This window comes from Zonotrichia leucophrys, chromosome 15, assembly GCF_028769735.1.
Source record: "Zonotrichia leucophrys gambelii isolate GWCS_2022_RI chromosome 15, RI_Zleu_2.0, whole genome shotgun sequence".
Lineage (NCBI taxonomy): Eukaryota > Metazoa > Chordata > Aves > Passeriformes > Passerellidae > Zonotrichia > Zonotrichia leucophrys.
Window position 1 is genome coordinate 11,684,863 of NC_088185.1, and position 15,111 is coordinate 11,699,973.

Genomic DNA, 15,111 nt, shown 5'->3' on the forward strand with positions numbered 1-15,111 from the left:
TGTTCTAATAAACACCACTAATTTAAGAATGCATTTGATGGTTTTTCTGACAGACAAACGATGACAATAACACAGCTCACTGCAAGCCTGAAAAAGAGCCATGATTTTAGTCTAGTAGCCAAAAGACTACTGGATTTAGTAATTATGGAAGTAAAACTAGGAACTGGCATCTATTTCAGCATGTTAATGCAAGCACTACCACAGGCTTCCTTAGCTTAGGCAAGACTGAGGTAAAATATTTTTAAAAACTAGAAACCAAGGTAATCCAAGTCTGCAAACAAAGAGACAACTGCCTGGCACTTGTTCCTAGTGAGATCAGGGAAGTGATTCAGGACTCTCCACAGCATGATCTCTGGATCTCTGGAACTGGGAAAGTGTGAGCTGGCAAAGAACACTTAACATCCCACAGAAAGTCACAGCCTGGAAAGGTGGACAGAATTTACACATTGGTTTTGTTTGTCTTTCCCTGTTGAAGTCCAGCCTCTTTATCTACTGCCACATCCAACTGTACAAACATCAGACAAAGGGAAACTCCAGCTAATGGATTTTGAAACCATTTTTCCAGTGGAATACAGAACACTTAGTACTATTATATATGGAAAAATCTGGTAGAGAGCAATTCTAGCTCTCCACTGGAATGAAGTATAAAATGGAATAAAGCATCTAAATTCTACTACTTAAGCTCTTCTCTGTACTGAATATGGGACAGAACGAAAGGGCATCTATTCCTGGGAAAAATAAAAATGTCTTGTTTGAGACTATATTCAAATAACTACTCTTTAAATTATTTAAAAATATAAAACACTGAAGGAAAAGTAAATAACCTAAAAGAAGGCAAGTCAGTCAAAGGGCCAGCAGACAGCAGTTTAGTTTTTCTTTGTAAGATTTAACAGACAGAACAAATTGGATTGGTGGACAAATTAATGGGGCACAGCTCTAAATTTAAGCTACACATAGAGGCAGCAATGATACCTAGTTACAATCCTCAGTCACAGTGCAGCATATTTCAGTGCATCTGCAAGCCAGGAGAAACACTTTAATGAGACTACTGCAGCTGACATCATCTATTAAATCAGGCCTACCCTTTTCCTCTGCAGATCCCAGGGTCTCTTTGAGCACCAGTGTATCAGCACAGGTAGCAGAAATCCTCTTGTCTGTGTAAGTCTTCTTCAGGCTGTCCTGAGAGCTGGCAGGCTCATTGAACATGTCCTGTGTGGAGCTGGAGTCAGACAGCACCGCTCCCGTGCTGTCCTGGCTCCTCTCTGCAAAGACATAAAGAAGGAATGCATCTCCTCACAGTCCTCAAGCTGCTGCTTGTCTCTTGGAAACAGCAACACAAAACTCTGCAAACTCTTACAACTGCCACACAGGATCCCTTACCACCACCAAGAAAAGGTATTTCATTCTCATCACATTTCTTCCTAGAATATAATCCTGGAATTTCAAGCAATAAAGCTCAACTTTCAAGAGCAGTTAGACTGGGAACAATATTTCAGGCAGTATGGCCCTGGAAAATCTCCCAGGTTTACTGGACCCAGTATAATTTTGAACCTGACACAAGCAAAGTTCAATTGACAAGAGAAAACCATGAAGAACAATACTGGTAAAAATTACTCGTGAAAGAAAGAAAAATCAGTAAAATTAGAGGGCAAAGACTTACAGGGGTGATCTCTGATGCCAACTATCCTGCAGGTGTAAGATGCTATTCAACAAACACTGAAAGGTGATTGGAAATGGCAAATAACACATCAAAGGCCTAACACAGACAGGGAACTGGGCCTCAAGGCAGCCACAGAAGGAAAGGAGAAGTGACTTTACCTTGAGAGAGTGGAGCAGGGGCTGCTGACTGCAGCACAGTCACAACGAAGCTGTCAGTGTGCACAGGAACAGGCACTGTGACTCCATCAGGGGATTAAACCTCAGAACAGGCAGGTGAAAACCTCCCACTCATGTCTGAAACCTGCCAGGTTTAACCCAAGCTCTTTACATCAAGGGTTATCAGAGGCAACCCTGCATGACTACAGAACACAGCTGAGTGTCTCTGACAGAGAGAGGCCTGCACATTCCCACTGAGATGGGGAACTGGCATTTTTCCATATTGTGCCAACGTAATTCAGTGTTCAATATAAAATTCCTATACAGGCAATTCCTTTATATCTGGAGTCCACAAGAATTATTTCCAGTTTCTTCTTAAGATACTGATACTTGATTCTGTGATCTAGTTAAAGGTGTCCCTGCTCATTGCAGATGATCTTTAAAGGTCCATTCCAACCCAAACCATTTTATAATTCTGTACAGAAATGGCATAACCAGGAGGGGGTTATATCCATTGTCTAGGCAGTTCCACTGCATTCTGATTCATTAATTTTATTGATAAGATCAAGAAAGAAAATTAACAAAGCAAAAGCCCTTGCTTTGAGATGAGCGGATAATTTAATTAAATTTCTTCTGTTCCATCTGAATTGCACTTGTTCAGGAGAGAGCTAAGGGCCTCCTATGAATTTATTTTATCAAGATAAATCCCTCTGCAAACCTTCAGCTTGCAGATCAGGTTCTGCTTATTAGGATTCCAATGAATTTAAACCAAATTTGATGCACTCTGTAGGTTTTTCACGACCACACAAAGAAAACCTTCCCTTTCAGTGAGCAGATCTTAATAAAACTATCTTGGAAAAGAATGGGGGAACAGTATTTGCTTCCTAATTGGAAGCTATAGAAGCTGGTTAATGATGACAAGTTTTATACAGAAAGAATGTAATTACAAAGAATGGGAAGAGAAGGATTCTGAAGAGAGGTCAGTCAAGCTTTAAATGACTCATTTATAAAGCTTTAATAACTTTCTGTGGTACAAATCAATACTATTGAACTCCCAGTTGACATCAGGGAAATCATTTACAGTAGCTCCCTTGGTATTTTTTTTTTTAAAGAAGTTTCTGTATCTGTGGCAAAGAGGCTGAATTACTCATCTAGGGGGAAAAAAATTGCAAATTTCCAGATGTTGCCACAAGCCTGCAGGTCAGTTCTGATGTGTGGGTTATGACAGATGAAGCATCAGAATGTAAATCAAGAAATGCCAGAGCAATATGCCTGGGTGAGATCAGACACTGGGAAATTACAATGGTTTTTCATCATGCAAAGATAGACAATGATTCAACACATTAAATTTCAAATATATGCATGAGCTTTTCCTTATGGGAACAAATGTAAACACCTCCTTACAATTAGCCAGCTAATTTAATTTGAAATTTCTGCTTAAATGAGTGTGGGTCTAGGTAGGGATGTTTATTCTCCTTTTCTTTCAATATATTAACCCTGTTTAAAAAATGATATTTAATCATTTCCAGTTCCCTAATCACTGGAAACCAGAGGAAGGTGACTATTGAGACAACTTTCTATTATATTAGATATTCCTTGAATGCAGCAGATACTTTCAAACTAAGTGAGCCAGATGGAAAACCCTGGAGTATTCCAGAAATTAGCAGCAGCCACCAATTATTAGCATTAATTTCTCAGAAATCACAGAGGATGGGCAAAGTCCCAGGGAATGTAAAACAAAGTGCAGTGCTTGTCTTTACAAAGGATGAAAGGTCAAAGCTGGGAGCCAGCCTGCCTTCATCTCCCACAGAATTATTTCAGCATCAATAAAGAAATCCTTCTCTAAGCACCTAAAAGGTAACAGGATCAGGAGTGGGAAATGTGTGAGTGGATCCCAGCACACACATTCCACAAATGTGAATTTGTGATGAATTTATGAAGAATTTGTGATGAATTTGTGAAGAATTTGTGATTCTCAGACCAGAACTGGCCTAAATGTCAGGCTACCCTACACACACCTCAGCAAAGCAGCACTCTTGAATGTGCAATCAGTAACTCCACAGAAAAAATATGTAAGAGCCTTCCTGTTCTACTGAGCACTAATGAAAATTGAACTTAATTACGGTGTCTGTATTTGGGACCCACATTTTAAAAAAGACACTGAAATAGGGAAATATTAATTCAGAGGAGAGGATAAAAATGAGAGATTAATGAGATGACATATGAAAATTACCAGGAGAATTGGACTTATCTTAAAAAAGATGAGGTAGAATTTCCAAATACATATGATTAACCAAAATAAAAATACAATAATTGCTGTTCATATTCATTAGGTACAGTGCAAAAGGCAATGGGTTTTAATTGCAGCAAGAAAATTGACTTTTTTTTGCCCTCATCTCTACCTTAACTGCTACATACAGTTAGAAAATAGCACAGTGAACCAACCTACAGTCACTGTGGGCTTTCAAAGCCAGGCAGACAAACAGCCAGCATTTGTTAGGTTACCCAAGATATTCCTTAATATAATAAAAAGCTCTGTCAATACCTAAATATTGCAGTATGCAATGCAGAACTTGTGGCAACTGCACCAACTCACATCCTAACTCTGGTTTTCTAAAAAGAAAAAAAAAAAAATGCATATTTTGTATACAGGGAGTACTATTCTCTTCTAGCCTAGCTGCCAAATACAGCTTTTTTAAATAAATATAAATCTGCTAGATTTCAGTTTTTAAAATATTTTATATTTTTATATATATTTTTTACCTATTTTTAGTCTCCCCATAAAATATATAATATATCAAAATATAACACATAAAATATATTTGATATATTTATATATTTTTATATTTCAGTTTTTTAAATATTTTATATTTATATATATTTTACCTATTTTTACTCTCCCCAGAAAATATACAATATATTAAAATATAACACATAAAATATATTTGATATATTTATATATTTTTATATTTCAGTTTTTAAAAGATTTTATATTTTTATATATATTTTTTACCTAGTTTTAGTCTCCCCAGAAAATATATAATATATTGAAAAATAACACATAAAATATATTTGATATATTTATATATTTTTATATTTCAGTTTTTAAAATATTTTATATTTTTATATATATTTTTTACCTATTTTTAGTCTCCCCATAAAATATATAATATATCAAAATATAACACATAAAATATATTTGATATATTTATATATTTTTATATTTCAGTTTTTAAAATATTTTATATTTTTATATATATTTTTTACCTATTTTTAGTCTCCCCATAAAATATATAATATATCAAAATATAACACATAAAATATATTTGATATATTTATATATTTTTATATTTCAGTTTTTAAAAGATTTTATATTTTTATATATATTTTTTACCTATTTTTAGTCTCCCCATAAAACATACAATATATTAAAATATAACACATAAAATATATTTGATATATTTTTATATTTCAGTTTTTAAAAGATTTTATATTTATATATATTTTACCTATTTTTAGTCTCCCCAGAAAATATATAATATATTGAAAAATAACACATAAAATATATTTGATATATTTATATATTTTTATATTTCAGTTTTTAAAATATTTTATATTTTTATATATATTTTTTACCTATTTTTAGTCTCCCCATAAAATATATAATATATCAAAATATAACACATAAAATGTATTTGATATATTTATATATTTTAATTTTAAAAATACTTTATATTTTTATATATTGTTTACCTATTTTCTTAGTCTCCTCATAAAATAAGCATATAATATATAAAAATATAATATATAAAATATATTTCATATATTTATAGATTTTCCTATTTCAATTTTAAAATAGTTTCTATTTTTATATTTTGTTTACCTACTTTCTTAGTTTCCCCATAAAATATAAATATATTATATACAAAATATAATATAGATACATTTATATTTTAATATTTTTATATATTTTTATATTTCAATTAATTTTTTTTTTGTTTACCTATTTTCTTAGTTTCCCAATAGCAATAAGACAAGCTTTTCCAAAAAGCTGAGCTGGTCTCTTGTTGTAATAGATTGATAAATCAAGGACTAAATATTCTTTTGAGGTCCCTCCCTGTAAAGTTTCCTATTACTTCAAAAGCTGAGATAAAAATACAGCTGGGTATTAATGTCCCAAAATTATTATCTGTAGCAGAAATGAAGAGCCTAGGGAGAAAGTTCTACTAAATTGTGCATAAGTAACTGCAACTACATTCCTATGAAAAATATGATCTGATGGTAGATGTTTCTCCTTGCTATTATTATATTTTGTTTCATTACTTCATTGCATCATTCCTAAGTTTTAGGAAGATTTCAAACAACTGGATGAGCTGAAATCTCAATTTGATGTAAAGTTAAATATTTCATGTTTATCTCTAAAAAATTCAGAAAATGGCACTTGAAAGCAAGAAGCAAGTTTTTTTTACCTCATTTCTCATAATGTCCTCAACTTGTGACATTTCATTTCACATCTATGTCACATTACATCCCCTACTCTGTCACAAGGTGAGAAAGAGCAGCTTTGGACAGGAGATTTAAAAAGGTCAAAAGAAGAATCTTGTTAACTTTCAAAGACATTAGTAAAAAATACTAATTACTATCAGAAGGATGTCATTGGGAAGAAAGAACTTGTATATTCATCTGTACTGCCAGGACCTTCATTGCATCACACTGAGGTCCTGTCAGGCACAGGGATGATTAAATCACTGCCATTCCTGAGCCACATCTGTCACAGATGTTAGAAAAAATATCTGAAGTCTGTTTGCCTTAATTCCATGCTTAAGAGCATTTCAACATTAATCTTATCCTGAATGAAATGGGTTTACTGGCTTGACTTCAAAAATCCCTTTTCCCACTATTGCTCCACAAGCAGACACAGGCAGCAGCATGTCACTGTCACTGTCACCGTCACTGTCACTGCTCCCTGCAGGCCAGCCCACCACCAGGACAGAGCTGTGGCACACTCTGCAGAGCAAAAATGGCCTTAAAATGGTTTCATTCTAAAATGCAGGAGGAAACAGAGCTCAGAACTGCAGCAGGGACTGCCCTGTGCCAGCACCTCCCACAGGAGCCCTGGGCACCTTCCATGAGCACTGGGACCCACACTGAGCCCCAGCACTGGGACTGGGACAGAAATGTGTCACTGCTGAGTGACCCAGCACTGGGACAGGGACAAGGACAGAGAGGTGTCACTGCTGAGTGACCCAAACTGAGCCCCCAGCACTGGGACAGGGACAGAAATGTGTCACTGCTGAGTGACCCAGCACTGGGACAGGGACAAGGAGAGAGAGGTGTCACTGCTGAGTGACCCAACTGAGCCCTCAGCACTGGGACAGGGACAGAGATGTGTCACAGTGTGAGTGACCCAGCACTGGGACAGGGACAAGGAGGGTGATGTGTCACAGTGAGTGACCCACACTGAGCCCCCTCAGCACTGGGACAGGGACAAGGACAGAGATGTGTCACTGCTGAGTGACCAAATGAGCCCCCAGCACTGGGACAGGGACAAGGACAGAGATGTGTCACAGTGAGTGACCCAAACTGAGCCCTCAGCACTGGGACAGGGACAGAGATGTGTCACTGCTGAGTGACCCAGCACTGGGACAGGGACAAGGACAGAGATGTGTCACTGCTGAGTGACCAAACTGAGCCCCCAGCACTGGGACAGGGACAAGGACAGAGAGGTGTCACTGCTGAGTGACCAAACTGAGCACCCCCAGCACTGGGACAGGGACAAGGACAGAGATGTGTCACTGCTGAGTGACCAAACTGAGCCCCCAGCACTGGGACAGGGACAAGGACAGTGAGGTGTCACGCTGAGTGACAAACTGAGCCCAAGCACTGGACAGGGACAGAAATGTGTCACTGCTGATGACCCAGCACTGGGACAAGGACAGTGATGTGTCACTGCTGAGTGACCAAATGAGACCCCAGCACTGGGACAGGGACAGAGATTTGTCACTGCTGAGTGACCCAAACTGAGCCCTCAGCACTGGGACAGGGACAGAGATGTGTCACAGTGTGAGTGACCCAAATGAGCCCCCTCAGCACTGGGACAGGGACAGAGATGTGTCACTGCTGAGTGACCCAAATGAGCCCCCTCAGCACTGGGACAGGGACAGAGATGTGTCACTGCTGAGTGACCCAGCACTAGGACAGGGACAGGGACAAGGACAGAAATGTGTCACTGCTGAGTGACCTGGAGCAGCTCAGACAATGCCAGTGCCAGCTCTCACTGCTAAGCATGATGACCAGGTACAGACTTGCAGAACTGATGCTCAGGGGAGCTGAAGCACAGCTCCATGGTGCCAATGGCAATGAGGTGTTCTGCCTTTTTTATTTACTAGGACAATTATTTACTATGCAGCTCAGAAATCCTCTTTTGAAACTTTCTGCAAGCTAAAAGGAAGATGGAGAGACCTCTGAGACAGCTGCATACAGGAGTAAGGAAAAGGCTCAGAGAGCCAAGAGGGTACAACTCACTTCTGAATGATATCTTTGTCTGTCTTAAACATCTGAAGGAAAATGTGCACCCAGTTACTCTAAGAAGGTGTCTGAATCATGATAAACAATCAGTTAAAAGTCAAAAAGTCAGAAATGAGTGGCCCAGAAAGATTTTCTACAGAGCTCTATACATATGCTAACTCAATTTGCAGAAAAGAAACATCCTGCTGCACAGTTCAGAGCTTATGAATAAGCAACTATATATAACTGAAAAAAAATCTTGTGTCATGCAGTAAAGGTGGGTTGTTCACAGGCTGTGAAGGTACAGACTCTCTTTGTCCTGCCTGGCAACATCTTCCCCCTCTCCACTTGAACATGTGAGCATTTTTCTTCACTGGTCTGCAGTCAGAAACATGATGTATCACAGAATTCTCATTCTGCAAACAGACTCCACCCATAACAGAAGACAACATTTAGCTCTGCATCAAAAGGCACTTGCACATTATTAAAAAACAAAGGAATTGCAAAGATTTGCATGGGAGTAGGTTAATTTGAGGACAGCAGTTTAAAGGGAGTTCTCTTTTAACATGAGTCAAAGATGAGAGTCTATGTTTTGTCTGGCTGTACCCAACACAGAATGTGTTTCCATAACTTACAGTCCTGGATTGCTGTTCTGTCTCCAAGAGCAGAGCACCAGAGCATCTCCCCCATGTCCCATCTATTTGGACAAATGCTTTTTCCATAATCTCACACTACATCTCAGTGTGACACTCGGACTAATCAGAGAGAGGTTAAACTGGGGAAAGGTAAAAATGGAGCACAGTGCAATAAACTGGGTGTGATCCATTATTCATGGAGTCCAGTGTGCAGTCCCCATGGACACCCAGCACCACGTGCCAGCACAGCACATGCACTGCAGACCCAAAGATTGCATTTCTAGCTGCTGAAAAAAGAGAATTTTAAGGGCATTTCAAAATGCAAAGTGGATGTTCTTTTTATGCACAGAAACATCCACTCCATCCCAGAAGCTGATTTAGCTTGGCATGAGTGACAACCTGGTGCAAGGAGTTGCTCAGAGATCACCTTTGTCTCATCAGCATGTTGAGAACCCCCATTTACAAAAAGTGTGCATCTTCATCACATTTGCAGAATTACAGACCAACAAACTATGGGGTGAGACTTCTCCCACAGCACGAAGCAAGGAGCCTTTCCTGTGAGTTTATCATGCAGCTTCTGCCAATTATTAAAAGCAAGCCGTGACAGGTAAAAGCAGGAAGAGAATGCCTGGGGAACAGAGATTTGTGTAAAGGTTAGAGGCAGCACGGGCAATATTGGTTGCAAAAGCAATCAGGCAAAGACAAACACAAAAAAGGACAATTAAGTCTAACTACACACGACATACTACATGACATGGATGAAGACTTAAACAACACAACATTTTCACACTGCAATAGCCATGGATACATCATCTGCATACCACCACAGGAATATGGAACTGAGTATCAACACAACAAAGGCATATCACAGCAATAAACACCACCTAAACAATCTCCCAGTCTATTGTTTTGGTAAACAGATACCTTATTCACATTTTTTAAATGTTATTTTACTACTTTTCCTGCTTTCTGAACTAACTCTATTGCTTTTCCTGCAAAAATTGGTTTTTACTGACTACATACACCCAGCCTGTACAGAGAGCATATCTGTTTTGCTATGTAACCATTTAGCTAAAACACAGCAACAGCACAGGTAATGAAAGTCTGAGTGCCTGCCAAGTTCCTAGGTTTCCTGTTCCTTATTTTGCTCTCAGAAAATAAGAGTCTCAATGCTTCAGACTTCTAATGCCAGTTTTCACTTTGGAGGGTTATAAAATAGCAATAGGCAGGGGTGATGACAGGAAAGATGGGATTAACAGAAGGAAAGAAAAGATGTTGCCAAATGGAAGGACAAGAAAAGAGAAAGGAAGCTGCCCATTTTACACACATGACAGCAGCAAGTCAGCCAGCAAACAGCAGCTGCCACTCAGCAATACTTTTGTCTCCTTGAAGGAGATTTGTGCTGGCAGCTGCCATGAGGAAAAAGAAGTTGAGTTACTTTACAAGCTGTATTTACTGGTTCCTTTCTCCTGTTTTCATTAAATAAATCTAGTATCACCAGCACTCACTGGGTCTGGAGCCTCTCAATGCTCTCAACTTTAACAGTGATTTCTGCATAGCCCAGTCATCATCTTCCAGCAGCAAAACATCCCAGAGAGCTACAGAACTGTAATGACACATTTAAATAGAATGTATTCAAAATATGTCTGCCCTCACAGCTTCACCTGTTTACAGATAAATGTTTGAAGATCAGAACCCCAGGATTTTCATGAAAAGATGTTTGGCTGTACAGCAATTCCCTCCAGCTTGTCAAGAGATAATTTGCTGCTCTAGAAGGCACCAAACTAAGAACCCCACCAAAACCCAAACCCACAAAAGCCACAAAATTAATAGAATAAGTAGAGTTCAGAAGGAACTGCAAGTGTTCATCTAGTCCATTCCTTTTCCATCAGAATAAATTATAACTCCATCATGCCTGGCAGACAGCTGCATTGCCACTTTTTAATGACTTCCAGGGCTAAAATATTGCAGGGTTATACAAAACCAGAATTTCCTAAGACTACTCTAACACAGTTTTGTAATGCTCAGAATGAAAATGCAATTTAAGTGCAATATCATCTGTTCTGTCTCCCATGAACACAGATATCCTGGGGTTTTGCTTCTAACTCTTTGTACAGCTTCCAACACTATCTAGGTTACTCTGCTGTCATTTCTCCCCTGAGCCTTCTCCTCTGCAGACAAAGCATCCCAATTCCTTCTCTCTTTCTCACAGGTCATGTTTTCTCAAAGCACAGAACACAGAAATGGTCAAAAAACGTCTCTGAGGTCAGTAATGATCCCAAATAGCATCTTGCTTGTGGTAATATATGAAAAGTGGGCAAAACTGTAAAATACCCTTACTTTACTTATGCCATCTGTGATCAACAATATCAATGCAAGAGTAAATAAGAGTATTGTCAAGCCTCAGAAAGAATAAATACCTAGGGTGAATTTTCGTCAATTTATTTGTTCCTGAACAGCAATATAGACTGCTTCATTTCTGTCAGAATGGTTAAAAAATAATCTAAAGGGTAGTTAAATGATGAGTATTTTCTTGCTATTTTTAGGAATTGTACAATGGAAATGCTGGCGCCAGCTTTCTTCAGTGATGTGATTATGTGTAAGATGTCAAGAGCATTTTACTTCAAAAGTCTGTATTTTAATACAAGTAAAATGCAAATGCATGCAGAAGAGCAGAGTATATGTAATAATATAAAAGTGGAAGACTTCTGAGCCTGTTAGCTCAGCCTGTTAGCTCTTCCATCTGTAACAGCCCCAAGGCAAATATTTCAGTTTCCTGGGGTTCTTCAATATGCTGTATCCAGGCTTTAGTTGTGCCAGCAACTCACAAAACATTCTGAATGATGCAGAACTCTGCAATTCTCCTTGTCATGGTTCCACACAGCCTTGCTGCAGATCACCCAAACTCTGCCTCTCCCAGCAGCTGCCATTTGGAGCTGCTTTGGCAGCACAGGCTCAGTCCCAGCCAGGCTCAGCTTGGCAGATGTTGCTGCACGGGCACCCCCAGCCCTGGCTCAGCAGCCATCCCTGCCACAGCCACAATGTCTCACTGCACAGGGGCTCCGAGCACACAGCTGGGGATTTATTCAGCTGAGGGCTCTCCTGGGAGCCTGAGACACCCTTCAGGACCAAACAGATGTAGTCCTAGGCAGAAAGGCTCCCCACAGGGAATATTAGCTAAGAAATATTTAAATATTTCCTCCCTTCTATGCTGTTTTGTCAAAAGACATCAAAAAGCCAATAAAAGAGCCCGATCACTGCAGAACCCATTGACACCTCCACACTACAAATGATCTCAAAACAGTCTAATGAATTACTCCCAAGTGAAATGCAAGCAGTAACAAAACAAACATTTCTCTGTTCAATATAATGAGAGAAATAAAAGAGCTTCTGTTGGCTGCACCAAGAATTGTTGTGAAAAAGAAATAAATTCACCCTGAAAAAATTTCAGACTAGGAACATTGTTTCAAAACTGTGTCAACAAAGTTATTTACAATTTCCATTCTTCAGAAAATGACAATAGGAAGCACCCACCCTCCAGAAATAAATTCATATCAAGCAGAGCATTTCTGTGGGGCCTGGCACATTCTACCAACACCAAGCTAAACACTGCAGGTATTTTACTCCTTGAGTGCTGATACTCATAGATCCAGATGGATAAACAAATGGCTGGAAGAGTAGAATCAGAATCAAATTCCTAGCCAAATAATAAACTCAGGTTACTTAAATTGTAACTTAATTTCTATTATATATGCAATTGCAAAATCTTCATTAACACTATGACACCACCCCCCTTCTTCTTACATTTTTAAGCCAATTATTTATTCTACCATTTTATATTCTACAAAGATGAGCTGCTAACCAGTCATTGTAAATGATAAAGAAAAATTAAAAGATGAAATCTACTGGACTGTCATGCAAATCACTTCGTGCTGAATCACAATATATTCAAAATAGTTGCCACCTGCCTCCTTCAAGAAATTGCAAACAGGCTTGTGTTGTCTTTTTACCAATTTGTCTTGTTCGAACCAGTTTGAATTTGCACCATTCATTTCACACAGGCCAAAACAGCGTCCAGCCTTCTACAGACTGAACCCACACCTTTCCTGAAGAGCTCTGAAGAAAAAAATCACTGCAAATTCAGTGAGCTCATACTCCTCCTACCAACACTACAGTTTTGACTAAGTGACAGGCACCAGCGGTGGCAGGTGACAACTTTGATTTTCGTATTTAAAGCTCTGACTGTACATTGATTCTATTTAAGGCACTCAATATATAAAAAAAGAATGAGCTTCAATATTGCCCGTGGTACCCCAGACCCCTCACCCTCGCTGAGCAGTTGGCTGGAACTGCCCCAGCCCCCCATGCTGCAGAATGAGAACAGGACTGTACCGTCCGGCGCTGCCTGCTGGCGGGGTTTTTTACATTTGACGTAATCGTGGTCAACTGGAGTGGCTGTGTAAGGTGGGGATGTCAGACCTGGACCTGAGGAGGAGGGCAGGGAAGTCCCAGGGCCTGGCACTGTTCCAGCTGAGGAGTGAGAGTCTTCATCTATCAAGCAAGGCTTTTCTCTGCGAGGGCGACAGGAAAGGAGAAGGGTTACTGAGATATTTGATGAAAAATCCCTTTGCCAGGATTTCTTCTCCTGGGAAGTTGGGAAGCTTCAGCTTCTCCTTGTTCTGCTGCTATGGAATGTGATTTAGAGAATTGTTTATTCTAGTATGTGAATTGTTTTTAATTAATGACTTATCCTAGTCTAGCTGCATCAGACTTTCTGGTCAGTCACGGGTTTTTATTATTTATTCTTTTCTAGCTTTCTGTCTGTATCCTTTTCCTATAGTTTAGTATAGTTTTAGTATATATATTTTATATATATACATATATATATTATATATATGCAATTTATGTAAATTATATAATATATATAATAATATATTTATATATTATATATATATAATATAATAATATTATATAATATAAAATAATATATATATAAAGTATATATAATATATAAAAATATATATATATATATAGAATTATAAATGATATAATAATATATTAAATTAAAATGTATAATATATAGTATTATATATAATGATAATTATCAATATAAAAACATAAATACTAAATTATAACTATATAATATATATAATAAAATATATAATATATAACAATATATATATAACATAATTACATACTATAAATATATAATATATATAAAATAATATATATAATATAATATAATATAATATAATATAATATAATATAATATAATATAATATAATATAATATAATATAATATAATACAATATAATATAATACATCAGCCTTCTAAGAACTTAGAATCAATAATCATCACTCATTTCATCCTAAAAACCACAACACCATATTTATATACATGTTCTTACAGGATTTCCAACACACCAATCAAATCTCACTGACAAATTCTAAATTAAGGATTTTTACAACAAGTTATTTCCTCCCTGTAGTGGTTTTGGTTTGTTAATTTAAGATTTTTAAAGTAATGTATTGATGAGTGTGGTGGGTTTTAGTGTTGGTTAATCACTTATGTATTTATTTCTTGTTGTGAGGTAGGAAGATAGGATTAGGAGAAAGGTAAAGGTTTAAAACTTTAAAAGGGTTATATAGAAAATTTTATTAACATTAATTAGAAGAAAAAAGGTAGTAAGAACTAAAATAAAATTTTTAGAACACTTCTTTTATAACTTTTTTCTTATTGACAGATGTGAAGAAATAAAATTTAAAATCTTTAGCTAGTTTATTACTTTTAAAATGGATTTTTTAAGCTTATTTAGGGAGAGAAGATTTCTTTCTTAATGTTATGGAGATTTTTTTAATAAGAGGAAAAAATAGCTTTTTGTGGTTCTCAATTTTTATGACTAACAGCTGCCTGGGGCAATTTGTAATTATGAAGTTTCTCCACCATGACACTTCCTTATCACTGGTCAATAGCAAACTCTTCTTTATTTTGTAGTTGTTAATGAGAAAAGTTGTAAGGACTAAAATCTCTCATGCTATAAGTGACCATAATTTGAATTTGCATTTTTTAACTGTTGATTTAAAAAATCAAATTTTTGAATAAATAAAAACTGTGGCTTCAAAATGGATCACAAGATCAGAACTGTTCTGTTTT

The 15,111-nt window shown here is 37.2% G+C and overlaps 1 protein-coding gene across 3 annotated transcripts in view; it reads right to left on the minus strand.

Annotated features, from left to right (window-relative positions):
• CABIN1 (calcineurin binding protein 1) overlaps positions 1-15,111 on the minus strand; it is a 126,148-nt gene that overhangs the window by 77,559 nt on the left and 33,478 nt on the right. For all 3 annotated transcript variants that reach the window (XM_064726537.1, XM_064726538.1, XM_064726536.1), the window contains exons 27-28: positions 13,350-13,528; positions 1,083-1,262 (exon numbers count right to left, since the gene is read on the minus strand). In XM_064726537.1, the coding sequence (XP_064582607.1) occupies positions 1,083-1,262; positions 13,350-13,528 (359 nt within the window). The remainder of the gene's footprint in view (positions 1-1,082; positions 1,263-13,349; positions 13,529-15,111) is intronic.